The sequence below is a fragment of the Laetiporus sulphureus genome (assembly GCF_001632365.1).
Source record: "Laetiporus sulphureus 93-53 unplaced genomic scaffold LAESUscaffold_36, whole genome shotgun sequence".
In the NCBI taxonomy this organism is placed as follows: domain Eukaryota; kingdom Fungi; phylum Basidiomycota; class Agaricomycetes; order Polyporales; family Laetiporaceae; genus Laetiporus; species Laetiporus sulphureus.
Window position 1 is genome coordinate 298,904 of NW_024468545.1, and position 23,152 is coordinate 322,055.

At 53.6% G+C, this 23,152-nt stretch overlaps 9 protein-coding genes across 9 annotated transcripts; 6 read left to right on the forward strand and 3 right to left on the reverse strand.

Moving 5' to 3' along the window:
• Positions 1-5,149: 5,149 nt before the first annotated feature.
• Positions 5,150-6,045, forward strand: LAESUDRAFT_658657 (uncharacterized protein; the record flags this gene model as incomplete). Its single annotated transcript, XM_040904760.1, has 4 exons — positions 5,150-5,533; positions 5,596-5,723; positions 5,806-5,941; positions 5,995-6,045. 4 exons carry the CDS (start codon positions 5,150-5,152, stop codon positions 6,043-6,045), a joined length of 699 nt encoding a protein of 232 aa, XP_040761718.1.
• Positions 6,001-6,942, forward strand: LAESUDRAFT_321656 (uncharacterized protein). The gene is made up of 2 exons (XM_040902004.1): positions 6,001-6,128; positions 6,195-6,942. The coding sequence occupies exon 2, from the start codon at positions 6,223-6,225 to the stop codon at positions 6,691-6,693; it is 471 nt and encodes a 156-aa protein (XP_040761719.1). The 5' UTR covers positions 6,001-6,128; positions 6,195-6,222; the 3' UTR covers positions 6,694-6,942.
• Positions 6,943-8,469: 1,527 nt separating this feature from the next.
• Positions 8,470-10,756, forward strand: LAESUDRAFT_321576 (uncharacterized protein). Its single transcript, XM_040902003.1, has 3 exons — positions 8,470-9,266; positions 9,321-9,609; positions 9,660-10,756. The coding sequence occupies exons 1-3, from the start codon at positions 8,632-8,634 to the stop codon at positions 10,356-10,358; spliced, it is 1,623 nt and encodes a 540-aa protein (XP_040761720.1). The 5' UTR covers positions 8,470-8,631; the 3' UTR covers positions 10,359-10,756.
• Positions 10,757-11,463: 707 nt separating this feature from the next.
• Positions 11,464-12,937, forward strand: LAESUDRAFT_728696 (uncharacterized protein). Its single transcript, XM_040909493.1, has 4 exons — positions 11,464-11,903; positions 11,955-12,212; positions 12,269-12,521; positions 12,576-12,937. The coding sequence occupies exons 1-3, from the start codon at positions 11,531-11,533 to the stop codon at positions 12,499-12,501; spliced, it is 864 nt and encodes a 287-aa protein (XP_040761721.1). The 5' UTR covers positions 11,464-11,530; the 3' UTR covers positions 12,502-12,521; positions 12,576-12,937.
• Positions 12,938-13,146: 209 nt separating this feature from the next.
• LAESUDRAFT_321728 (uncharacterized protein) lies at positions 13,147-14,272 on the forward strand. Its single transcript, XM_040902005.1, has 3 exons — positions 13,147-13,674; positions 13,727-13,979; positions 14,029-14,272. Exons 1-3 carry the CDS (start codon positions 13,224-13,226, stop codon positions 14,039-14,041), a joined length of 717 nt encoding a protein of 238 aa, XP_040761722.1. The 5' UTR covers positions 13,147-13,223; the 3' UTR covers positions 14,042-14,272.
• A 589-nt stretch (positions 14,273-14,861) lies between these two features.
• On the reverse strand, positions 14,862-16,812 carry LAESUDRAFT_728698 (uncharacterized protein). Its single transcript, XM_040909494.1, has 4 exons — positions 16,208-16,812; positions 15,896-16,153; positions 15,581-15,841; positions 14,862-15,529 (listed from the first exon to the last, which is right to left on the reverse strand). Exons 1-4 carry the CDS (start codon positions 16,734-16,736, stop codon positions 15,330-15,332), a joined length of 1,248 nt encoding a protein of 415 aa, XP_040761723.1. The 5' UTR covers positions 16,737-16,812; the 3' UTR covers positions 14,862-15,329.
• A 967-nt stretch (positions 16,813-17,779) lies between these two features.
• Positions 17,780-20,209, forward strand: LAESUDRAFT_751382 (uncharacterized protein; the record flags this gene model as incomplete). Its single annotated transcript, XM_040911661.1, has 10 exons — positions 17,780-17,871; positions 18,080-18,384; positions 18,670-18,708; positions 18,736-18,879; positions 18,952-19,227; positions 19,287-19,412; positions 19,466-19,619; positions 19,886-19,932; positions 20,011-20,146; positions 20,181-20,209. The coding sequence occupies exons 2-10, from the start codon at positions 18,256-18,258 to the stop codon at positions 20,207-20,209; spliced, it is 1,080 nt and encodes a 359-aa protein (XP_040761724.1). The 5' UTR covers positions 17,780-17,871; positions 18,080-18,255.
• An 830-nt stretch (positions 20,210-21,039) lies between these two features.
• On the reverse strand, positions 21,040-21,948 carry LAESUDRAFT_658820 (uncharacterized protein; the record flags this gene model as incomplete). Its single annotated transcript, XM_040904768.1, has 2 exons — positions 21,040-21,573; positions 21,625-21,948. Coding segments are annotated over 2 exons (858 nt in total), but the record flags the coding sequence as incomplete, so codon positions are not given.
• Positions 21,949-22,074: 126 nt separating this feature from the next.
• On the reverse strand, positions 22,075-23,047 carry LAESUDRAFT_658716 (kinase-like protein; the record flags this gene model as incomplete). The annotated part of the gene is made up of 3 exons (XM_040904764.1): positions 22,075-22,445; positions 22,502-22,736; positions 22,799-23,047. Coding segments are annotated over 3 exons (855 nt in total), but the record flags the coding sequence as incomplete, so codon positions are not given.
• Between the last annotated feature and the right edge of the window lie 105 nt (positions 23,048-23,152).

The following is a 23,152-nucleotide window of genomic DNA, read 5'->3' on the forward strand; positions in this document are numbered from 1 at the left end:
TGACGATCCAGGGCTTCCGAGCGCGTTTAGGCCGAAACTCTCGAGCGTACAGCGGCTGCGTAGCTGCCTGACGATGGAGGCACGACTACACCACCCGACCCACAACAGTCGTGCCGCCTTCGACACCACGACTCCCCCACACCGGGTCGCTAGGGAAAATCAGTGCAACAGCTGGTTTTGATATGGTAGTATACAGTGATAACGAGTACCGGCACTCTAACGAGAGTACTTTACACGAAACTTTGCTACAGAGGTCCGGACGAGGTCGACACGAGAACGATCAAATGAATTTGTAATAAAAAGAGGAAGAATTTGCTCGATACGACGCCAGTAATCTAAGAAGGCGTGCGACTTCCACCGCCCTTGCACGGCAACAACGTCCGGCGGTGTGCCGCGAAGCAATAGTTCAGTTGCTCCACCGATCCGGAACGAATGCCCAGTCATAGAGCACAAACCGGCCGACGTCCAGATAGTGTTGCAACGGTCGAGGAACCAAGGTCGTGTCATAGGGGCCCAATTGCCACCATCAGTTTTGAAAGCGAAGAACGGGGCAGACGACGGAACAGAAGCGTTTGCGGAAAGGTGATGACGAAGAGCAATAAGCGGGTTTGTAGGGTCTGCGATGTCAGAAATCACGATATTGGCGCCGTCTGAATGTGTAGTTTTCGTCCACGGTATATGTAGAGTCGCGTAACGAGATCCGCCAGGCAGAGAGCGAAGATTGAGTTGCTGTCCCCTAGAAACGTGTCGCCTAGGATCGAATGAGGTGGCACTGGGTACGACGACCTCACCAAGACGACAGATGCTCCAAAAAGCCATACATGCGCAGGCGTAAACCGCTGCATCGAAGGTATTTGAAAGGTCCAAGCCGTTGCGCAATGCGTGCATGTGTTCAAGTGTGACAGGAGGTCGTTTGGGGCGGTGAGAAGCTGCTGGTACAGACTTACTGATAGCTTTACACGCTGCCTTCAACATGTCGCCTCCGAGCCAAGGTGCACCGTGAATCGTATGCCAGAACCGAAGGCCTGCCAGCCATGTGTCGACAGTGGAACGTGCAGTGCGGCCTTGCCACTTGGCGAGAAAAGCTGCGAGGAGGTACTCAGGCGCGGGCATGCGAGTCGATTCGGGTATATGCAGAGAGTCGCAAAATTGATTGAAACGTAGTAATCCGGCACCGTAGTTGGATCGAGTTTTTCGTTCAACGGAAGACAACAGACAACTGAAGAGAGTGGACGAATGCTTTGATGACAGAGACGATGCGAATCGAGATTGTTGCGTGATACTAAACGGAGTGCGCCAGAGAACAAGACGTTGGGCGGCAGGAACGTCGGGACGAAGCGGTGAAGGAGTGATGTAACAACCTGATTTAGGCTTCCGGGCCTGTTTCGAAATTCGCGATGTCGAGGTACGCGGTTGAGGGTCAGTCCGCCGAGTGGCTAATTCACCGAACGGATCCTCACCTCGCATCGTCGCACCTGCACGTGCAGGCGCCGAGCACGAAGTTGTACTAGGCATTAACCAGGAACGGTCGCAGCTCTGCTGGGAGCTCGAATGGTTTCGGCAAACGAGACAGCTTGGCGTCCGGTACACCGCGAGAGACCGGGTCAGCCAGATTGTCTTTGGTATTAACATATGAGGGCACAAAAACGAGATTCGAGGCCATAGCGATGATGTCCACGCGACGGATAGACTCATTGGTGTGCCGATTACGACCACGGCCGCGTTTGTATGCATCAATAACACCGGTGTTGTCACCCCGAACGAGAATAGCTGCGTCCTGGTAGCCGAGGCCGTCGACCACGCGGACTGCAAACTCGAGCGCGATCATTTCGGCCCACCCGATGTCACGCCCGTCTCTCTTCCAACCAGGGATCCAGCGCCAGGCCGCCCAGCTCGAGCCCATGACAAGGCCAACGCCCCAGTCGGTAGACGCGTCGACCCAGATACCCAGATCTCGGGGCTCACCCCGAGGGCGTAGCGACCGAGCTGGAGATGGCGACGCCAGCACGAATAGCCACCAACGCATGTCGGACATGACGGAGTGCGGAGGGTACCGCGTAGCGAAGCGGTTAGGGAAAGACGATATGAATGCGCATAGGTTCGGCAGATAGGCCCGGCCATGCGGAAAAACGAAGGTGATATGCGATAACGTGCCATTGATACTCATGGATTCACGCTGGGTTACGCGGCCGCGTTCAGCACCTGCAACGAAGGACTGCAATTTTGTGAGATATTTGATACGCTTCACTTCGGGAAGAGACACGGAACGCTCGGGCAAATCCCACGAAAAACCGAAATAAACGCGTATGAACCCATAGTCGCACAGCTTCTCCTCGGTATGCCACGGGACACCGAGAGGGGCGGTGATGCGCAAGACGGTTTTCAAATCGTATGGGTAAGAGTAGGGCACCAGAACCCCGTTGACCCAGCCACCACTGGATGGAAAACGAAATGAAAAGAAATCGTCGACCCACTTCCCAGTGGGCTTAACACCTTCACAAGCGAGGATGTCTATGACAGCGTCGGCGGGCTCGCCCTGCACCCCAGTAGCAGAAGATATGCCAAACGGTAAACAATGATCGATGTAGAATGCATCGTTATGTTTCACGACGATGAAACGCTTGTGCGGTGGCCACACAGGAGACGCACGGAAAGCGGCCTTAATATCCAGCGTCGCAGCCTGCGCACCTTCGGGTGCAGTGGCGACCTACGAGGCACGAGGACGACATCAGCACGGGCCAAACGGATAGCGCGTGCGTGACGACAACCGGGAAAAACAATCAAGGCCCGTTTAATGACGCGCATGCCAGGGTTCGCCCATGGCACGTAAGAGCATGTATGTGCCGAAACGACAGCACTACGAACGAGTGGACGACGCGGATATGCTCTCCGAAACGGACGTACGAATATTCCCCGAAGAATGAGCGAGCGGAACGCCGCCCCGGATAACGACGTGGGGATAACGCGTAAACGAGAGGAACGTGACGGGTACGAGTGCGGGTGCAGTGCACAGCTGCACTGAAGAAGCGAACGAGGAAAAAAGAAGGAACACTTACGATTTCTGCGATCTGGGCAGCCGTAGCCCAGCTAGTCTGAAACTCGTCTGGATCGATCTGATCGTTGACCGATACGCCGGTCTCGTCCTTGAAGGACAGGTTCCGCACAACGCGGAACTTCCCCGGGGAGCCGGCCTTCTCGACGACGGCGAGCGGCGAAGAACGAAAACAAGCGCCGAGATGGTCCTCAACTTCGGCTTGCGAGAATGGTCCAGAAAACCGACCAGCGTCGAGTTCTTCTTGGACATATGCGTCGATAACGAGGGGGTGTTGCAGTGCGGAACGGTGATTATCTGGTGTGAAGGATCGAAGTAGAGGCGCGAAGTCGCCAATGGGAAAACCGTAACGTATCTTATGCGGTAAGAACGGGTATCGCTCAAGGATATTGTGGCGCTGAAGAATGGCTTCGAAAGCGTCGGCGTTGTAGGGTGTTACGATGCGATTACGAACGCAGACAGCTTGAGGAGCCGGCGTGGTGCTCTTGGGAACCGCAGAAAGAACAGCGGTGAGGGGTTCCTTTGGGGCAACGACGAGAGCAGGTGCCGGTGAGGTTCCATATGATGCACAATTCTTGGCGACTAGCGTCGATGAGCAGCCGCCTGTCGATGAAGACGCTGATGATCGCGCGGCCATCACGGATGGTCGTTTGCGAGCATGCGGAAGCGCGGTGTCCAGTCCTCGCACATAAGAGGCAAAGCGACTCTGAGGACGCGAGTCGTTTGCCCTCGCGAAAGGGCTTGGAGCGCTCGGGCGCACGTTCACCTCCGTTACGAGTGCGTTCCTCGCTACGAGGATATGGGCGAAACCGGTTAGAGGAGTCACGCGTGCCATATGGCTCCGCGCTGTAGCCTTCTCGCATCATCTCCACCTGGATCTTCTCCAGGCGGTTTTGGTACTTTGCATCCTCGGGAGAGAAGGTTGAGGGCTCGTTCATCCACGTTCGACGCACCTCACAGTCGAACCGAAGGATGGCTTTGTAATCCCTGTAAAAGTGCGGCAGAGATGTGATGTAGTCATAATGAATCTGGAAAAGCTCAACAATCTCCCTGTCTGCGAGCTTCCGATAGACTTTCAGCATGTTCTTCCAAGCCTCCGTGAATAACCCTACAGGAAGGGACTCTTCCTCGGGCCATCCGGCGAGGTCAATGATATCGACACGCGAGCCAGAATTCGTGGTCAGCTTCCGCGTCCGGACAGAGGTCGGGTCTAGATGCATTCTCCGAATAGCGTCTGAAGTGACCAGCGTTAAAGGGATGTGGATCTGCGCTGATGCAAGCTTGAGAACGGCCGGGGGAATCTCGAAACCTTGGTCCTTAAACAGGTTGGAGGAGCGCAGACACGCCACCGAAAAGAGCTTCTTCTCGGGTGTACCTGCCTGTTCAGATGCGTTGACGACCTCCTTGACGGCTGTATGCGCCTCTTTAGGGCCTGTATGCGCCTCTTTAGGGCCTGTATGCGCCTCTTTAGTGCCTATATGCGCCTCTTTACCGGGTGTATGCGTGTCCGTGAGCACCTGGAAAGCCTTCATAAATGCCACCTTCGAGGACGGAGACATGCCGCGTATAGCTGCCGCAAGTGGAGTCGCGTCGGCTAGTATGGTTGCAGGGGTCTTAAGAGTCTCCCCGGTCTCCTCATCGTCAGCGGGAATTTCGTTTCCGTCGAGATCAAGGAATAACTCATCGTCCGAGACAGCTTCGTCGCCTCCATCGCGTTGGTCTAACCTAGCGGTGTTGCGCGCAGCGCGCTCTTCGTTCTCTCGCTCGATGGCTTCCGCTGGGGCGCCTTGCCAGGAGCTGCGCGAAGCATCGCCACGGCGGGCTAGCTCGTCGAGTTCCCTCACCATGTCTTGAGTGGACTTCCCAGAAATGCCGGGAGGCTGAGATCCTTTAGGCATGGTGGCCGTATAAGATGGATATGTACAACCGAGCTACGAGAAGAAGAATCCGCTACACAGCGTGGTAGCGAATGTCGTGGCGATGAGGAAGAGGCGTAGCGCGCGTACGTCAGGTGAGCGCGTCTCTTCTTCTCCCGCTTGCTTAGTAAGCAAGCGTTCGTCCCAGTGCTCGTTTCTCGGCACTGGGACTGAACTTCACATGTCCTCTACTACCGCCACTGCTCGCCTTCTCTGCGCATTCACGCCTTATGGAACTTCTCGCGCCATTGCGTCCAACTCCAAGCTCACGCTTTTGAGAGGAATACACGATGCTGCCCACGCAACTCGACGCTGTCCGACCCTGGTCGTGCACCGAGCACCAGCACCACCACGAGCACGCATACAGAGACGAACGTTCTCCGTCTCGCGGACGACTCTAGCGGCGCTCGCACAGCGCCCGCCCGCACATCATACTGTCCTACTTGCGTATCCATCTCCCAGCGCCCTGCATGAGGAGGCAGAGGAAGAGGAGGCGGACGAGCCCGAGGTGGACTTTGTCCCGCCAGAGGAGGCAAAGATCGAGATTACCGACCGGGCGGCGGAGGTACCGTGTCTCCAGAACCCTACATTGTCTGTTCCATGTTGGCTGACTTGTACGTGCGCCAGCAACTCCGTGCGGTCGCACAGCGGCAGGGAAACCCGGACGTTGCGCTGCGGATATCGGTCGAGAGCGGCGGGTGTCATGGGTATCAGTACAAGATGGATCTCGCAAAGAGCAGAGAATTGGATGATTAGTGCGTCGCTGCCGTGTATTCTCCATTTTCTCTTCCTCGACCCGTATTGAAGTATTGGTCACTGACTGTTCCTTTCGTACAGCGTGTTCACCCATCCGACCATCAGGCCGTCCAACATCGTCGTCGACGCGGTCTCGATGGCGCTCCTGAAGGGCTCCATGGTCGACTTTGCGACCGAGCTGATCGGGAGCAGCTTCCGCATAATGGACAATCCTCAGGTGCGTGCATTCGTTATGCATGCGGATGGCAGCTGATGCAGTGCGGTATGTAGGCGAAGGGGGGAAGTTGTGGATGTGGAGTTAGCTGGGAGCTGAAGGTATAGTTGATGCGCTTGTCTCTGCCGTATCGTGGGCGGAGGGAGATGGGAATATCAGGCGAGAATGATCGCGTTTATTGGTATATAATGTATGTGTTCTCAATTCTTAGATACTGATCGTCCTCAGGTATAGACTTCTGTGCATCTTCCCGCAGTTAGCAAGAGCATTCAGTCTTGTCCACCATGTTTCCTAGGCACATTTTCACCTGTCAGTGTACACTACCGGATAAAGAGCGGGTGTTATTTTTCGATGAGGCATTGGATCATCCGTCCGTGATCTCCATTACTCTGTCAACAAAACTTCCCCTCAGCCCGTCTATCAACAACACTTGTTCCGTAGACGACACAAATATATGTAAGACCCGATGTGCGCTCGCATGTTCGCTCTGTGGTGCAGTTTCTCTCATAAACTCTCGTTCGTTTCGCCGCACAACAAACGAACATCCACATACTCTATGTATAGGCCATCCTACGTCATCTTTTCGTTCCCACGCAGTGTGCTTCCGCCGTCGCACAGAACAAGCTATGGCTTTGTCTGTGCACGCGACTGAGCTAAAAAATGTGAGTGTTCTGGACATCTTTTCTATGCAATCAGACTTCCTCACGCGGGCAGCGCTCTACCTTGTCTCACTTCTGCCGAGAATCCGAAGTTAGAGTAGAGCTAACCTGACGCCTTCTTGGACTCGGGGTTGGTTGCGGTCTAACCTTGTTTGGCTGGGCTCTTTTTCCTGAACAAATGAACGCGGAGGTCAGGCGGACGGACAAGGACCTGAATTTCCTCTAGTCTGATGCTCGTGATCAGGCACAGCGGCCGCGCCGGGGGGGTGTATGATCTGGACAGCTTAGAACGCATGTGGGGTGCTTGATATCCGACTTTACGGCCCCTACTTATCGGGATGCGCGTGGGCCAACGAAATTATCACCTACGAATCTGAATCGGGCGCGTTGGGCGTACGAGCAGCTCGGACGGAGTACTGCGCATAGAGAGGAGAGGAGTTGCGAACGCGTAGGGAGCAGGTATCGTGACGTCAATTTCAAAAGAGGCTTAGAACTTTTGGTGGTGATGTCCGACAATCAAGGCCTCCGAGGCCGATCGGTCCCTCGCAGCAAGACGCGGAGAGACGCGAACAAGGACGCTCACACCGATGCTGGATGAAAGAGAAAAAGAAATCAGTCATATCAGAGGTTTTCGACGCTGCACAGCAATCGCTGGTCACTTACGCATACGGTTGGACAAGAACAGCGATCGAATTCAGGGTCGGCTTCGGAGGACGTAGAGAAGGACATGAGCCGTGCGGCGATCATCCAAAGAAGGCTATCTAGGATAATCTCGTCGCCCTCCGAGCCGCTGCAATTGGAGAGGAGAGCCGCGGCCGGAATACTCGCCGTGACCGCGGTGGCGCACTAGCATTGCGCTTGATAACTGCGCCATCATGGCGGCTAGGGCAGGCGGCTGCTGGTCGCAAAGCGGTGGTGCGTTTTGCGTGCGGCCTCGGGTAGCGAAGAGTGTCCCGTCGGTGGAATAAGCGAGATGTCAAGCTGAATGACGGGCAGGCGAGGGTGCTGAAAGCGCGCGGAGTCGTGGGGACCGGCGGGCAAGGACACTTTTGGAAACGAATATTCTAAGGAAGAGGTTGGGGACCCTGATCACTTGGATTTTAATTCAGACAAAAAAGCACTCTCGGCGGGCACTGTATTGTCAAGAATAGGCTTTCGCCGGGGCTCCCTTATTCCGAATCATCTTGTTGTGCATTTCGAGATCGTGGGTATCCTCCTTTGTCTATAACAATTGGGCTCAAGACACAATCTCCTTTTTTTCGCTTGGAGGATTGGAAAGGAAACGCATTTACTCAAAAGGACCTGAGGTTAACCCGGACGGCTCGGAAGTTTTTTTTCCAAATCAAGACGGATAGCCTTCCGGGTTTTTGTGAAGGGCGGATCAGAGTTGCTCAGTGAGAATCGGGGTCCCTCGAAGCTAGCCCTAGCTGGACATCCCACTCGAACCCGGCAAAACATAGAGGATGTCTGGTTGCACATACGCCTTTGCCCAGGCACTTCGCAGCGCTCGTTATCTTGGACACAGAGGGCACTCTGTATGAAACTTTGGAAATACGACGTGCTCGGTGCTGTACAGTTGATGCCTCTGTGGGATGTCCATCATCAAAGAGATGATGGCGTGAGGTGATGAGCGCCGTGGATGAGGAGTTTTCGTCCGCGCTTTGAGAGGCCCGGGCGGAGGTATGCGTGGGCGAGGAGAATGCGTGCATGCGAGTAGAATGGGTGGGTGGGCAACAGAACGAGTGCCTCGCGGTGTTAAGAAGCTGGTGCGGAAGTGGCTGAAAAGGGAGAATGATGGCAAGAGGATTCTTGGTTGGACCTGACAGGAAATTCGCAGGAACATCTTGTTGATCTGTCGGCAACCGAGAGAGCGTGCGCTGCGCGGGCTATGAATGGCTCTTCCCGTCCAGGAGATATAAGTCCGCCCGCCCTCCCACCCGCTTATTTCTGCTTTTCCCTCCCCGACCACCACTTTCTCCATCAACGTACTCTACCTCCTCCTCCTCCTCCCCTTCCTTCCCGTAAATCCACATAATGTCCCGGCACGTCTCCGCTCTCGCCCTCGCCTCCGACATACCCCTCTCTCCGCTCTCCGACCACAGCCTTCCGTGGGACGCCCATCTGCAGCCGACCGGTCTGCTCTACTCCCCCACCCCCAAGCACGGCTCCGGTTTCGACGCAGCGCAAGCCCACTCGTTCGTCGGCCTCTACCCGTACCACCTCCCACCCTCGCCCCCGCGCTCGATTCCCAGTCCGGGCGAGCGCTCGCCAGTGCCTGTCTCTAAAGTGCTCAAGAACAGCCGCAGGAGCACACCTGCTGAGCTCGAACAGCCTCTATGCTTGCCGACCCATCAAGTCTTCGACATTCCGCCGGGTGGCCTCCTCGCGCCATCGCCTTCGCCGTCCCCTTCGCCGTCCCCAGCCCCTTTCCGCGAGCGCCTGAGCATTTCCATCAACCCAAGCCTTGCATCGCTCTCCCTGCCAGCGAAGCGTGCGTCGACCAGCACGGCGAGCACATCCAAGAAGACACGCACTGCAACGTCCACCAAAGACTTTGTGCCCCCGGACGTGTCTGGGTTGAGCAAGCGCGAGGCGCGCCTTGTGAAGAATCGTGCAGCGGCATTCCTGAGCCGGCAGCGTAAGCGGGAGGAGTTCGAGTGTATGGAGGTGTGAGTGGCACGGTCCTTCATACGTTTCCGCGAACGTGCTAATAGGTCGCGTAGTCGCGTCGCTGAGCTAGAGCAAGAGAATGCACGATTGCTCGCGATCGCGCAGGCACAGCAAGCGCAGGCGCAGCAAGATGAGGAGCTTGTCTCGGAGGTCGAGACGCTCCGTCAACAACTCGCAGAGATGCAGGAACGCGAGCGTGCTCTCGCAAAGGAGCTGTCGCGCAAGACCGCAGTACGATCGCCATCACCCGCGCCGTCCACCTCTTCGTTGAGGTCGGACGGCTCCGACGAGTCGCTAAGGCCCACCAAGGGTGAGAAGTCAGGCACGAGCTTAGGATTGATGGTGAGTTCGTTCGTGCATGTTCCGATTCAATCAGGCTCAGTGTGCTCGAGGCACAGGTCCTGCTGTGCGCGCTTCCATCCCTGCTCTCCGTTCCAAATCCGAATCCCCAGTCGCCCCTCTCCAACACGATCTCCCTCCCGCAGTCCTCCTCCATCGCTTCCTCCTCGCTCGACGCGTTCCTCGCGTCATCGTCCGAGTTCGACTGGTCGCTGGCGACGCCAAGCCATTCCGCCATGGACCTCGACTTTGACATGGACCGCGCCGTTGCGCCCCCGTCCAATAGCCAGACAATCGAACTCGTCGACGGGAACGACGCGGGCCTCGGCGCTCTCGACATCTCGTTCGACGCGCAGCCGGCAGAGAATGGCAAGATCCGCGTGAGGATACACCCTTCTTCCGCGCCATCATCCTCTGCGGGCACACCGTCGTCCTTCTCATCTGCATCGAGTGCCGCGGGCTCGCCGCCCGCATCGTCGCTCTTCGACGACGACCACACGGTGGCGCTCTGGGGTGAGACGAGCGGCTCACTGGGGCCGTTCCTGAACGCGGACGCATATGAATCGATGGAGGACGACATCCTCGCACGGACAGGCTCGCCGTTTGACTTTGATTTTGATGCTGGAACCGGGGAGTTCTCCCGCGCGGGCTCGCCTGGTGCGGTGCCCGAGAGGCGGCGCGTGCGGATTGCGCTACGGAGCATGCCCGGCAAGGGGCACGAGGGTGGCGAGTGGGAGGTCGAGTTGTGTTAACTCGAGCGGTGATGGGAGCTCCGGCGCCCTTTTTCGTGTGGCATAGTGAAGGACTTTTCGACAACAAGATTACAACGCGAGTTTACTGCAAGATGAAGGAAGCCATGGATGCTCTCAGGTACATATCATAGGCCCCTTTTCACTTTATTGTGCGGAACGAATTTTTTTTGCTTTCCTGTTTCATATTTGCTTGTCTCTTTTTATTGTGTCTTTGTGTGTGTCCCGTGTCGCCGTCTTCGCTTTCGCTCCTGTTGCATTGCATAGCCGGTGTCGATGAGCAGTTGCACGCAGTAGGTGCCCCCCACCCCATCCATCCTTTCGTATGCCGTATGACCTAAGCTATGACCCTATATCCCTATCCTACACGCACGCATCGTACCATACAGCACTCGAATGATTCCCCGCATCATCCATCCTAGAACACTACGCGCATACGTACATACCCTGTCGTCTGAAGAAACAATAACTCAAATTTTACGCTAGCTGCTGTATGGTTGCCCTTTCTGCTATTTAGTTTGGTAATGGTTGTGCAAAAGTACATACAGATGCGAATTCCAGTACTTGGCTTTCTTCTGATTGAGACAAGTAAATGAGGAGCTCGGAAAGGCGCAAATAACCATGGTGCCCTCGAGGCTCGACCATCTGGAGGACATCTCTACATAGAAACTCGATCAATTGAGCTGGGGGCGCTAGATCTCATTGTGACGGCCACAACTCTTCTCGCCACACTGATAGCTAATGTTGACTGATCTAATATTCTATGAAGTTGCACGAGTTGCAGGTCGAGCCGTCCCTTTCATATTATCGAGTTCAACTGAACATCAGGCTTGATGTCTTGACGTAATACGCACCTCTGGAAGCCTGCAAACTGATATGTTACACCCGAATGCTGGGCCTGGAAGATGACTTAATGTGAATGTTCGTGACATGATGAATATCACATACAGTGAGACTTCTAGAACATGTAGACAACGTTCAGTGCAGGCTTCGGCAGTCGGGGTAAGTATCAGGGAAGCTCAGCTTGCTAAGCCTGTGGCACCGGCATGATCGCTCAGCCCACAACGCGAGGCAGCGGCGCTTATTTACTGAACACATCCCATACCATGCCACGGTTTATGATCTCCTCGCCATTCCGAAATTCATGTTTCCGGAATGCAGCACGAAGCACGGAGATGTTCCGTCCAAGAAGTGACTGTTGGACTGCAAGTTCACTTCCGTCTGTTCGCCGTAACGTGGTTTCGTCGGGCCTCTTTACACTAACGATCGCCAAGCGTGGAGAGCGTTGCATGTCTACTCAGGGCCCTGCAGAGGCTGAAACGCCGCTTCAAATGGAGGTTGCCGCTGCGACAGAAGCAAGTCAGCCAACTGAGCCTACAGCGTCGTCTTCGGCAAGTCAAAATGTTAATATCAAGGTGGAAAATACAGTAAAAGCGTCGAAGGCGCGTTCGCCGCCGCTTTTCTTGAGCAATCTTCCGACACACATTCTACCGCAAATTCTATGGACAAGGCTTGAGATCTTTGGGTCAATTGAAAGGTTGTGGATAGGTACGGTGTTTCTTCTTCGGAATATCACTGGCTCATTTTGGCGGTTCTTAGAACGCACGGCCACTGGCGAGCCTACTGGAGAGGCGACGGTTATATATGTGGATGACGAACTGCCCGATCGGATTGTGCGCCTTCAGCAGTCCATACCAATCTTTTTAGAGGGCCATGCGATCTCGGCATCGTTCCGCAACGGTTTGATCAAGCCGTTTGGTGACAATTGGGTGCTTGTGTACAATTTACCAGAACATATCACGGAGGAAGATGTCCAAAGGGCCTTTGCGAGGTTCAGCCCTTTGAGAATTCGTTTTAGTAAGAGTCGTTCTTTATGTTTGTACCCGGGAACGTTGCTAACTGCATGTCGATAGAACGTTCTCCTGAGCGTGTAGTCTTGAGAACAGCTGTCCGCTTCGAAAGCAAGCAGCAGGCGAACAAAGTAGTCGAAGAATGTGCTCGTAATCCCCTTACCATTTCAGACAGACGACTCTGCGTTCTGCACAATGGTGTGTTTGTAACGAATTCCGCTGCTGGCCATTGGCTGCTAGTGCGGGATCTCCCAGATTCGGCGAACTCAGAGGATTTGGACGGACCAATCCCCTGAGGCTTCACAGGTTGTCATACGTCAGTCATGGTCCTATTATGTTTCGCCTTGTTATTGACGAAATACATTCGCAGGTGAGCCTAGCGAGGTGCATCCGAGACGCAGCGCATTTATCCGGATCAACAAGATGTCTGTCGTCCTGCAAATAGTGGGAAAAGCAAACTCCGAATCGATATTGTTCAACGGCGCGCCTTTGCGAGTACAATCGTTGATTTCTGGGTTCAACGACCGGGTCTCGTCGAGATTGTCGGTCACGATTCCTCCGGCCGGGAGCGGCGAGGGCATTGGTGTCAGGCTGTGAAGATTGTGGGGATATCTCAGGCGGACAAGTGATTCACTCGGATTCTCTGGCATGAGATGCGGTCCTGGAATATCATGCGCTGAAACAGCTCTAAGGAGGGATTTTCTGTTTCGATAAGGAGCTGAAGTACAGGCGTGAAAGTACGAGGGACAGACTCAGGCTAAAGTCAACAGCTGCCATGCGCGGTGCGCAGCATTTGGATAGTGAAATTGAGAGGATAGGGCTGAACAGAGAGCCCGCACTGAAGATCAGCATTTTATCTTTATTACTACGACAGGATTCTATCATGCACGGAAAGCTTAGTGTCAACTGAGCTCTGGGCGTTTACACGCTTGTGGCGCACGCGTCCTCCTCGGGCGCTTGTCCCAACACTAATCCTCCGCGTTGTGACCGGGACGATTTGTTCAAGTGCGCATCTTCAATGCTCATGCAAGCCAGCAGAACAACATTACTGTCGCCGACCTGCGGCTTAAGATCTCTGACCGACTCACGATGCAAGACATTAGCGTCATGTTCACGGAATATCAGCCATTTTCATGCGAACCCTGTCCTGTCCGCTTACGGTTCTGTGCCCTCGTTCGGCATCCGCGCATCCCGACCCGTGGACTACTGGAAGCGTGGCTTAACCTCTTCTCAAATTTCTGTGGAGACTCTACTACCGTCTAGCCATCCATTAGAAGTAAGCCTATCAGGCGAGCACGCCGATTCTCCCTCGAGGAGTACAACGACAAGGCCAAATGAAGAAAGGCCAAGAGAGATACCCAAGAAAAAGCTAGCACTGCTGTATGCCCGCGGATTTCCTCTGTACATGCTTCCGCAAGACGTTCAGACGAAGTTCGAACACTTGGGACCGGTCAAGCATATGTGGATGGGTACGTACCGTGCCAATCTCTGCATCGCTCCGCAACTCCTTGACCTTTTCAGAGCGTACCGCTGCAGGCGAGCTCACAGGGGATGCGACAATAATGTACGAAAATCCCACACAAGTCGAGCGGATCATGCGTCTCCAGAGCCTGGTGCCCATAGTTGTAGAGGGGAACGTCATTAAAGCATCGTATTGCTGGGGTTTAAACAAGCCCGTCGGGAATGAATGGCTTCTTGTGTACAATCTGCCCGAAGGGGTGTTGGAAGAGGAGGTAAAGGAAGCTTTGAAGGCTGAGGCAGTCCGTTTTAGTGAGTGAGTCTCTATCATCGATTTATATGCCGCTATTGAATGCTCGTGTCAGCCAGATCACCTGATGGCTCAATCTTTTTCGCAAGCGCACGCTTCGAGTCCAAAGAGCGGGCTGATGAGGCATTCGAGAAGTACACGCGCGAGCCCATCATTATGTCCGACAAGAAGCTCCGTGTGGTGCAGAATGGCGTGCGTGAAGAGAACTACCCCATCGACCGCTGGATGGTTGTGTCCTGCCTTCCGAAGTCGGCGAACGTGGAGAGCGTGCGTGGGCTGTTCCCGCAGGCCTTGCAAGTCAACCTATGTCAGTCGTGCCTTAACACTTCCTTATGCTTTTTCTGACGCCGCACATGCACAGACGAGCCAAACGATAGGCATCCCAAGCCCTTTGCATTTGTCCGCTTCGAGAGGAACGCTGTTATTCAACAGACAGTAGAAGAGGCGACGACCACGCCCTTGGTGCTCGATGGCGAGATCTTACAGCTGGAGCCTTTGGTCCAGTCCATCAACGATCATAATCAATCGAAATTGTATGTCACGGTTCCGCCGACGCCAGATGGTCGGGGGATCGGTCTCAAACTATGAAAAACATAGTATACCAATTAATCCAAACAATTAAGACTGGACTGATCAGCGGAGTAGAAAGGTACAGTGAAAAAGCGATGCGCCGACATAGATGGTCGTCCGTATGCTCACTGTGGTTGGTTAATGTACTCGCGAAGTGGCCAGCTTGGTTGGCGTATATATCACGGATGCTAGTCAATGAACAATGCAGTCAAAGCGAGGCTTGACACCACGAAGCCTTAATTCGGCGATGAGCTTTCGTCACCTCCTCGCTGACAACATACAGTGGTATGATCATCAAGGTATGGTCTAATCTTCTCACTCCATCTCAGGATTCATCAAGGTCGATGACGTAAATAACATTGACGCGAGAGCAGACATATAAAAGACTTTGAGCCAACTACAAGCCGTTGCGCGCAGAAAGCGTTGTTACCAAACGCACACTTCATAGCACTGCAACAGGATGGGCAGAGCATCGATGATCAGTATCCTCCGTAAAGGGACTATACCAACAATAATCCAGGGACACCCTCTGCAAGCTCGGAATAGTCTCGCATGGGCAGACTATGGAATCTATCAAGCTTCGAACATCATGACTCCATCGAGCCAACGTTTTCATAGTCCCTGTTTGGCAGATAATTGTGCCAAACCTTGCATAAGCTGGCTACGACGGGTGCGCTTAGCAATCTCCAACTTCCATGTTAAGAGACTGTTCAGTCGATGGAGACTGGTCTCCGCACCTTGGCAGTTGCCTCAGAACGATTGTGGATGTTGGACACTGCCCAACAATCACAGGTCGATTCTCTTCAATTGATGGGCGTGCGATGAGAATATGGTAATCCTGCTGGTCGGGGGCCTCGCAAATCCCACCCGAAGCGTCCTTCCCCACAACGTGAACGGCCTTTTATGCGCCGCAGACCAGACCTTCTGTGCGACCTCCACCGAAGACACCGTCACGAATGCGTGCTGTGCCCCACGTTCGCCTCGGGCTGTAGAAAATGAGACTACATTGAATGGAAGCCAAACGCGGCGGCACTTACGCATAGCGACGCGTTTCACGACATCCCCAAATGGCATGAACAATGCTTGAACGTGCGCTTCGGTAGCTTCCTTCGGCAGCGCTTTGAGGCATAACACAGAGGAAGGCATCATATCCTCCGTGATCCAACCGTCGCGGACCACAGAGACAGGGTAGCCGCCCAGCTTCGATCGTGCGTCTCGGAGGCCAAGGTACGCCTGCGCTGCGCCGTCTTCCGTCCAAAAGTGCACACGTGCATACCTTCCCGTCTGTGGGTTCATCTCTGCCAGACTCTGCATCAGCCTCGGAGCGAGCAGCATGAACTGTGTGCTCTCACGTATAATGACTCGCCGCATATCGTACTCGTGGAAGAGCTTCCCAACGTCCTCCTCTGTGACGAGCATCGACAGACCGATGACGATGAGGTGGTTGCGCTGTGGAGGGGGATGGTCGCCGTGCGCCCATCGCAATGTGATGGGTCGGCCGTCAAGAAAGATCGGTACTCGCCTGGCGAGTTGCATGATGCGACTGGCGTAGTCGCTGCGTCGGAAGCGGATAAAGGCATAGGTGAGGGTCTCTCCAAACCAATTGCGCACTGCACGCAGATGTATTCAGCGAAGAGCGCCTGTGGGTAGAACTATGAACGCACCGATCCAGGTACCACGCATACGGGCGATTTTATCGAACCTTGTCCATAAGTCTTCCTCAGTGATCTGCGGACCGATGTTCATCACAATGAGAGTTTCTAGAGCATGCTCTTCGACGGGTTCTTCCATGGTTCCGCTCGAATAGATTTCAGGCGCGTCAGCCCTTGGACGGGCAAGTCTCTGAGGTGAAGGCTTGTACTTGTGGGTCTCGGATTTGAGAGATCCTGTCCATTTTGCGCGAGCCGCAGCTATTCGGTCCTTCTGCCAAGGTGGGGATTTCATTCTCCGTAACGCCGTGCTGGATGCCGTAGAGCGTTTCGGATCGCTAGACTCCACATTCATTGGGCTGGTCACAGTTGTTCCGACCTCTTGAGAATCTGGAGATGTGGCTGTTTGTGGCACAGTGTCGGATACCGTAGTTTGCGCTGGATCTCTGAGCAGGCTCGATGTGGAGGAAAGAGGGGATTGGGTAGGTGGCGATTGGCATTCTGAGAATATTTTCGTCAGGAATCGTCTTGACCTTGCAAGCATAGGATCTCTAGTGATGTAGCAGTGAAGGTGCAGCCGGGTTTCGGACTTGACATGAAGACATGACAGCGAGGGGATTGGGCGTCTGAAAAGTACGCGTCGCGGTCACGGTACTAGGCAGTCTTCCCTTCACGCCGACTCATCCTCTTTCGAGCGTCCTGCCAGATATTCATTGCTTCTCCGATTACCTCGCTTTGCAGAGAAAGGCTCGCCGATTGTGCATCGATGGACACCCTGTATATACAATTCCACCAAGTACTTGTTTGCAACGGTCCTGACTGCTCGTCTGAAACCGGCTAGCTAGACATGCTCGAATGGTTATCTTTGGCAATGCTATCATCTGTATTGTTCAGGCATTCATTGCAGTTGCAAAAGTGGCCGAACTATGCGTTACTGTTTGATAAGCAGATATGCTTTCAAATCTCGAGTTGATCCGCAGAACATATCGATATATATCGGGTCATAGGACAAATCGCACGCCTTTCCTCCAGTTCATCCAGATATGCTGATATACCGTGCCATTAACCACGACTGATATATCTTTATGTACAGGACGCGCATAATGGCGAGATTGACAGTGACGATTACGCATGGTGCCCCTCCGTAACAACTGAATGGTCTTGAGTCAAATCGCTGTGCAGTGGGTTCGTATTTAACAGGAGTATCCTAGTATGCTCCTCAAATGCTTCACAACAAGAACTTTCTCCTCCAGATTTCTTTCTGCGCCATCTTCATTTGTCTTGATTGTGCAATTGGGCAGTGAGCGGCAGTGTTCGCCCAAATACCGGCTTGTCGTGTCTTCTTGTTATGGCATACGGTCGATGCTGGATCCCAATCCAGTTGTGTGATGATAGGATATAGGATGATGACTTGAATGGGATCAAGGCATACTGACGGCAGTTTTGAACAGGGATCAATTGACATCGAAAACGTGAGCAGATGGTCTGTTCAAATAGGAACGATGATTTACTTGTGCACATAGCGTTAAGTCAGGCAAGATTCTCGCACATTTCCCAGTAACTCCTCTTTATTGACATCGCACCCAACAGCTCATCCTATATACCCACCCGTCATGCCGGTCGATGATTTTCCTTATGATCCGCAAAGTCCGGTCCTTCAAGTAGTAATCTTTAGAGCTGTAAGTCTTGCGGTTGACGTTCGTGAGAGTCTAATCGTTGTATGTCTCCCTATCTAATCCACATCGGCTATCGAGAACATGGCAGCAGCGATGTCAGATGCTTTGCGAACAATACCGCCTCAGCTAATGGTTGGCGAGCGCGACGGATAGAATGCCTATCGCATCGCATCCTTGCTGGTCATTACTCATCGAAGGCTACTTTCAACAGAATATTACACAAGTTCCACCTGGTCCATGCGCAGAATCACATTGTATGCATCGCATACACCCCCAATATACTTATATTTCCATTTACGGTGAGTGACTGCAAGATTGCTGTCGGATTGTTGCACTGGCCTTAAGTCTGCAGGGGGGGAGACCCAGAAGTTCAAGATAAAAGAAGACATGGCCAAGTCACAGCCTGAGGGATATCTATTGAGCAGCGTGCGAGATGAGCGAACCATTAGGCTGAAGACGGGTTTCGCCGCGGAGGAATCCATGTGGTCAAGGAGATATCCAGGCTGGACACATTCGGTGTGTTGCTCTCCAATTGGATTTGCTCCACTTGCACCTTTACATCCAGTAGACCTGCACAGAAGGGCCCGCGAAAGCCAACGTGGTCCTCACAACCGGATGCCATACTTCGAGTCAGCAAAGTCGACCGCAATGAAATGTATATCAAGATCGCGGGATATCCTGCGTGATTCTCATGTAGCTTGAGATGGATCAGTCCAAGGCGCGCATTTGTTCGTCCGCTCGCTGCTTGTATATTCAGATATACATGCATTACTGATCTCTATCTATTTTCTACCTATCAAGATATCGTTCGCAGTAGGCACTTTGCATGGGGCTATTAAAGTATGCCTTCAGCCTGCTCCTCCCTAGCCAAGTCCCCACCGCCCATCCTCGGAGATGAACAATTTCCAGTCTGACTCTCCTGATCTGGCCAATGCTCTCCACACCCTCGACCTCGCTGGGCAAGATGTTGACAATGCTCCCTTCACCATCGAGAGTATCAGTCCATCCGATGTGCGTCAACCTACTGTCCAAAGTATGGAGTGTGTGTGTCATGCTGACGTCTCTCTGTAAACACCACACCAGGTCATCAAGCATCCCAACAGATACATCACATTGCTTGAGCCGTTCATGAATTTTACCGATCCTGCCACGGCGCTGTTGTCTTTTGTCGGTCACGACATCTATTGCAGGCAGAAAAGTGTCGACGACCCTCCCTATTCTATTGTCGACTTCGGTCCGAAAGGTGTCGGACTTTATGATGTTATTTTTAGGGACCTTTCCGAAGTCGAATTTCCTCCTCTAGATGTACCTGGGGTGCCTGGGGAAGGATTCAGTGATAAGGTGTCAGTGAGAATCAGAGTGCGTGTTATCTAGGAAGGCAGAACCTGGATCTAACTCGCTGACTATACGCACTAAAGTGGCCAAACTACCCAGACGCTGAGGATGAACAAATCAACATTCGGCGATCGACTCTGGAGAGGGAGTATGTCAAGACGTACAAGGTACTGAAGAAGATCTCGGAGTTGTTCCTTAAGTTTATGATAGTGATTCATGTTTGATCTCATTGACTGTGACCGATGCTCATTCCTACGTGCAGGACCAGCGGGATTACGAGCCTCCTGATGGCGATTTTCAATGGCTGCTCCGGCCTAAGGGCGTTATCGGTTTCAACAACATCATTGTGCAGCGAATCCTTAAGGTTGCCCCCGGTAGCATCCAGCCGGTGCTTGCATGCCAGATCTTCGAGCATGGTAAGCATCACTATATTGTATTGGATGCTATACAGCTACTAGGACGTTGCCTCACGCAGCACGCTTTCACAGAGGCGAGACTCCTCAATCACTTCGATTGTCCATTTGAAGATGCTTGACTTTGCTTGCTCTCACGAGTTTGCTGAATTGCCATGCAATGCCGGTCAGACTCCAAGGGTCCTATACTCTCTTCGTTCAGATTATTTCGCACACATCCTCTATCGTACGCTTTGTTGGAGTCCGCTGATAACTGCTGTCATGTGAAGGTTTTCTGTTCACTTCTCTGCTGGCAGACCTTGAACACGCGATATCCGTTTGTATTTCTATACGTCCTTGTTACCTCTCGCTCTTGGATGATACATCACTTTGTCAACAACCGTTATCCGTATAGGCACCGCTGCGCCATGTTCCTCACCCGGTGTATTCTCGCTCCATCGTGAATCACAAGGTCAAGGCTTTCGATGAGACATCACGATTCACTTTGTCAGCAACAATCGTCCGTGGTATCAAGATTGGATCCTTTATAGGTTCGTCGATAAGGTTCCAATCAATTTCATACAGCGGGTAGATCGGCAGATTTAAGTAAATGAAAACAGATCGACGATACGGTAAAAGGGTAACGACGTAGGGGTAAAGATGCACGTCGGGGTCAGGTAATGGGCGGAGAGGGAGGGCTGTCGGCTAGCGTCGCGGCAACGTGATAATGGGCCTGAATGTAGATTATGTCTTTCAGCAACAAAATGAGCAACAAAAGCTCATCTCCCCTTTAGCCTAACGGCAGCAGCTTCAGGTTCAATGATTAAAGTACTCTTACCCAGCTGGCTTTACCTTACACCCTAATCCTAATTCGCCGACGTTCGAACCCCACTGTTCCCACTCGCTTTACCCCTTCTTATGTAGATTTCATCTTTAGCCTAATGACAACAGCTATGGCCATAGGTTAAAGTCATCATGGTTTTTCACTGATTTTTCAGAGTCCCCAAAGTCATGCTCCAGCATCGTGGTAAGTTGATCGAAGATGGGATCACGATCAGCATCAGATCGATAGGACACATGCAGATGACCATCAACAGACCTGATCAAGGCGTGGGTCACACGCGACTTAGTACTTCAACAGATGTCCTTCTTCCTTTCATCCCCTCCAACATATAACAGATTGAATCGACACGCCATTACGAGATAAACAGCCTCCTCGAGCAGAATATCACGACGTCGAGACAGCTAAAAACAAATTGTATGCAGCCTCGTTTTGGCACAGACTCTTGCCCGCGGATGAGAGAAAGGCAGGAAGGTATCGAACAGGGAATTCCCAGATCGATATCTATGTCAAGGACAATTCATGATGCCGGCTGCGGCGACACATATTTGAAACATTCACTGAGAAATAGACACCGACAGGCGGAGGCGGTCCCACTCAGCACTATTCCAATGCAACAATCTCGTCAAGCCCTTCGAGACCCGTATCCTGTGCCCCCTCTTCCCTTCGCGACCCCGTCGACAGCGTGAGCGACCGATCCCGTTCCTGCTGACGCTCCCATTCTTCATAATCATCGCCGCGATAGCTATCTGACAGTTCCTCATCCTCCTTACCATCTGCGCCGTCGTAGCCATCACCGAACGCAGCACCTGTCCACCAGCGCCCATCATCCAGGTCGTGGCGTCTGGCAGCCTTGACGCACTCATCGAACCATGCGCGCTCAGCAGCGAAGTCTATTGCGTGCTCCGCACCCGCGCGTGCGCCGCTGCCGTCCGCCGCGACGTGAACCGGGGTCAGAGCCGACACTCGCGCAAAGAACTTGACCGAGCCGGTGCGCATCCGCGCGTCATGGCGTGTGTCTGGATTTGGGGACTGTGCGTCTGCGTGCGCCGCGAATGGATCTCGGGGAGGAGCAAGCTGGCTCTTGAGCAACTCCAGGCTGGCGGCATCGGTCGACCAGATGGCGGATGCAGGAGCCTATCAGAGCTGGCGTTAGTGGACGCTTTCTGACACTGAAGGATGACCAACCTGCGAAGGGAGGCAGTAGAATACCGCAGGCCGCTTGAAGACGTAGCAATACGAATGCTCGAGAGGCCACTCTGGCGTGACTGAGATCGCAAGGGGAGGCGGGGCCGCACCGCCCCTGCTTGGCCCTGCGATCGGGACGCTTGGTGCGTTATCGGACTCTGCAGCTGCTGCTCCTTGACGACGCTGGCCGATCGCGACAGCAGTGAAGCGGTGCAGGCGCACTCTCTCGTCCCATCCGACGTCGAGCACGAGCGCCAGACGCGGCGGGGCAGACCATTCGGGTGACATGAGGGATGGGTCATGAATGTACGACTTTTCATGTCCGGCTAGCGCGCTGTAGCTTTCGACTGTGATGGCGGGCAGGAGCTGGACGAGGACGAGCTGGCCGACCTTGACAGGCGGTGATCCGGATGGTGGAGGGGGATTTGAAGCTATAACGATCAGCACAGATCAGCACGTCATGAGTCGCTTGTGTCTCAACGGGGGAAAAGACACACCGGTGGACGATGGAACGGTCTGCTGCACGGCTTTTTTCGCGTCCGTTGTGTGGTCGGTACATTGCTTGAACTTTAGCCGCCACGCCGCGTAATCAGGGACCTCCCCAGCCGACAATGACCGCGCATAATCGACAAGCAGTCCAAATTCTGCTGGAAGGCCCGAGGCAAGCCTGTGTCCATCGTGGACCTTTTTCTGTTCATGGACTTGACGAAGTCGACCGAGAGTGGTCCCATGCTCGGTATAGCGAGACCACGGGAGGCTGCCCCGAAGGAGGAATAAGAGGGTGTACGCAAGGGATTCGAGGTCGTCGCGGTAGCTCAGATCTGCAAGGAAATTGCTGATCAGAGTCTGCATGTCTGCAACGCGGAGAAAGCCTCACCGAGCCCTTGGTGTGCATTGAGACTGGCATACGGCAGCGTCCCGAAGATGCTGACTGGTCCACCTGAGTTAGGTGGACGAGGTTGTTTCGCACGGTCCACCTTTGCCGGTCGACAAGCGAGACCAAAGTCAATTAAGCAGACTTGTGACGAGCTCGGAATTTGGAGGAGTATATTGTCGGGCTTGATGTCCCGATGGACGACACCGTGAGAGTGCATATGATCCAATGCGGCGAGCTGCGTCAATGCGTATGTTAGCCACAAGTGTAGCTGTAATTCGCAGTGGCATGTAATCTTACCAGCTGGTCCGTGACGTCAAGTACGGTCGTCAGTGGAAGCGGACCTGAATGTTCGACGACGTCGCCAAGGCTGCGGTGAAGCAGCTGCATTGACAGCAGCTCAAAATGGTCGATTCTTCCGTACGCAAAAACCTGTGGAATGCTCGGGTGGCCTGAAAGAAGCTTGAGCACGCTGGTTTCATGCTGTAAGAGCGTGCGCTTGACGCGTAAGGAGACGCGAGATTTTTTGAGCGCGACTGCGCGACCGGAGTGGCGTTCGGTAGCGTGGTAGACAATGCTCTGGACGACGCGAAGGAACGTTTCAGATGTGCTTAAATATTAAATTAGTCTGGTAACTTACGAAGCCGCCTGATC

Bases quoted from the DNA above. Each gene is read 5' to 3' on its own strand.
- LAESUDRAFT_321656 (XM_040902004.1), top strand. From the start codon at position 6,223: ATGTTTCCTAGGCACATTTTCACCTGTCAGTGTACACTACCGGATAAA.
- LAESUDRAFT_321576 (XM_040902003.1), top strand. From the start codon at position 8,632: ATGTCCCGGCACGTCTCCGCTCTCGCCCTCGCCTCCGACATACCCCTC. The intron at 9,267-9,320 runs GTGAGTGGCACG...TAGGTCGCGTAG, and splicing joins GAGTTCGAGTGTATGGAGGT to TCGCGTCGCTGAGCTAGAGC. The intron at 9,610-9,659 runs GTGAGTTCGTTC...AGTGTGCTCGAG, and splicing joins GCACGAGCTTAGGATTGATG to GCACAGGTCCTGCTGTGCGC.
- LAESUDRAFT_728696 (XM_040909493.1), top strand. From the start codon at position 11,531: ATGTTCCGTCCAAGAAGTGACTGTTGGACTGCAAGTTCACTTCCGTCT. The intron at 11,904-11,954 runs GTACGGTGTTTC...GGCGGTTCTTAG, and splicing joins AATTGAAAGGTTGTGGATAG to AACGCACGGCCACTGGCGAG. The intron at 12,213-12,268 runs GTAAGAGTCGTT...GCATGTCGATAG, and splicing joins CCCTTTGAGAATTCGTTTTA to AACGTTCTCCTGAGCGTGTA.
- LAESUDRAFT_321728 (XM_040902005.1), top strand. From the start codon at position 13,224: ATGCTCATGCAAGCCAGCAGAACAACATTACTGTCGCCGACCTGCGGC. The intron at 13,675-13,726 runs GTACGTACCGTG...TGACCTTTTCAG, and splicing joins GGTCAAGCATATGTGGATGG to AGCGTACCGCTGCAGGCGAG.
- LAESUDRAFT_728698 (XM_040909494.1), bottom strand. From the start codon at position 16,736: ATGCTTGCAAGGTCAAGACGATTCCTGACGAAAATATTCTCAGAATGC. The intron at 15,842-15,895 runs GTGAGAGCACAC...AGAGTCTGGCAG, and splicing joins TATGCGGCGAGTCATTATAC to AGATGAACCCACAGACGGGA. The intron at 15,530-15,580 runs GTAAGTGCCGCC...CATTTTCTACAG, and splicing joins CGTGAAACGCGTCGCTATGC to CCCGAGGCGAACGTGGGGCA.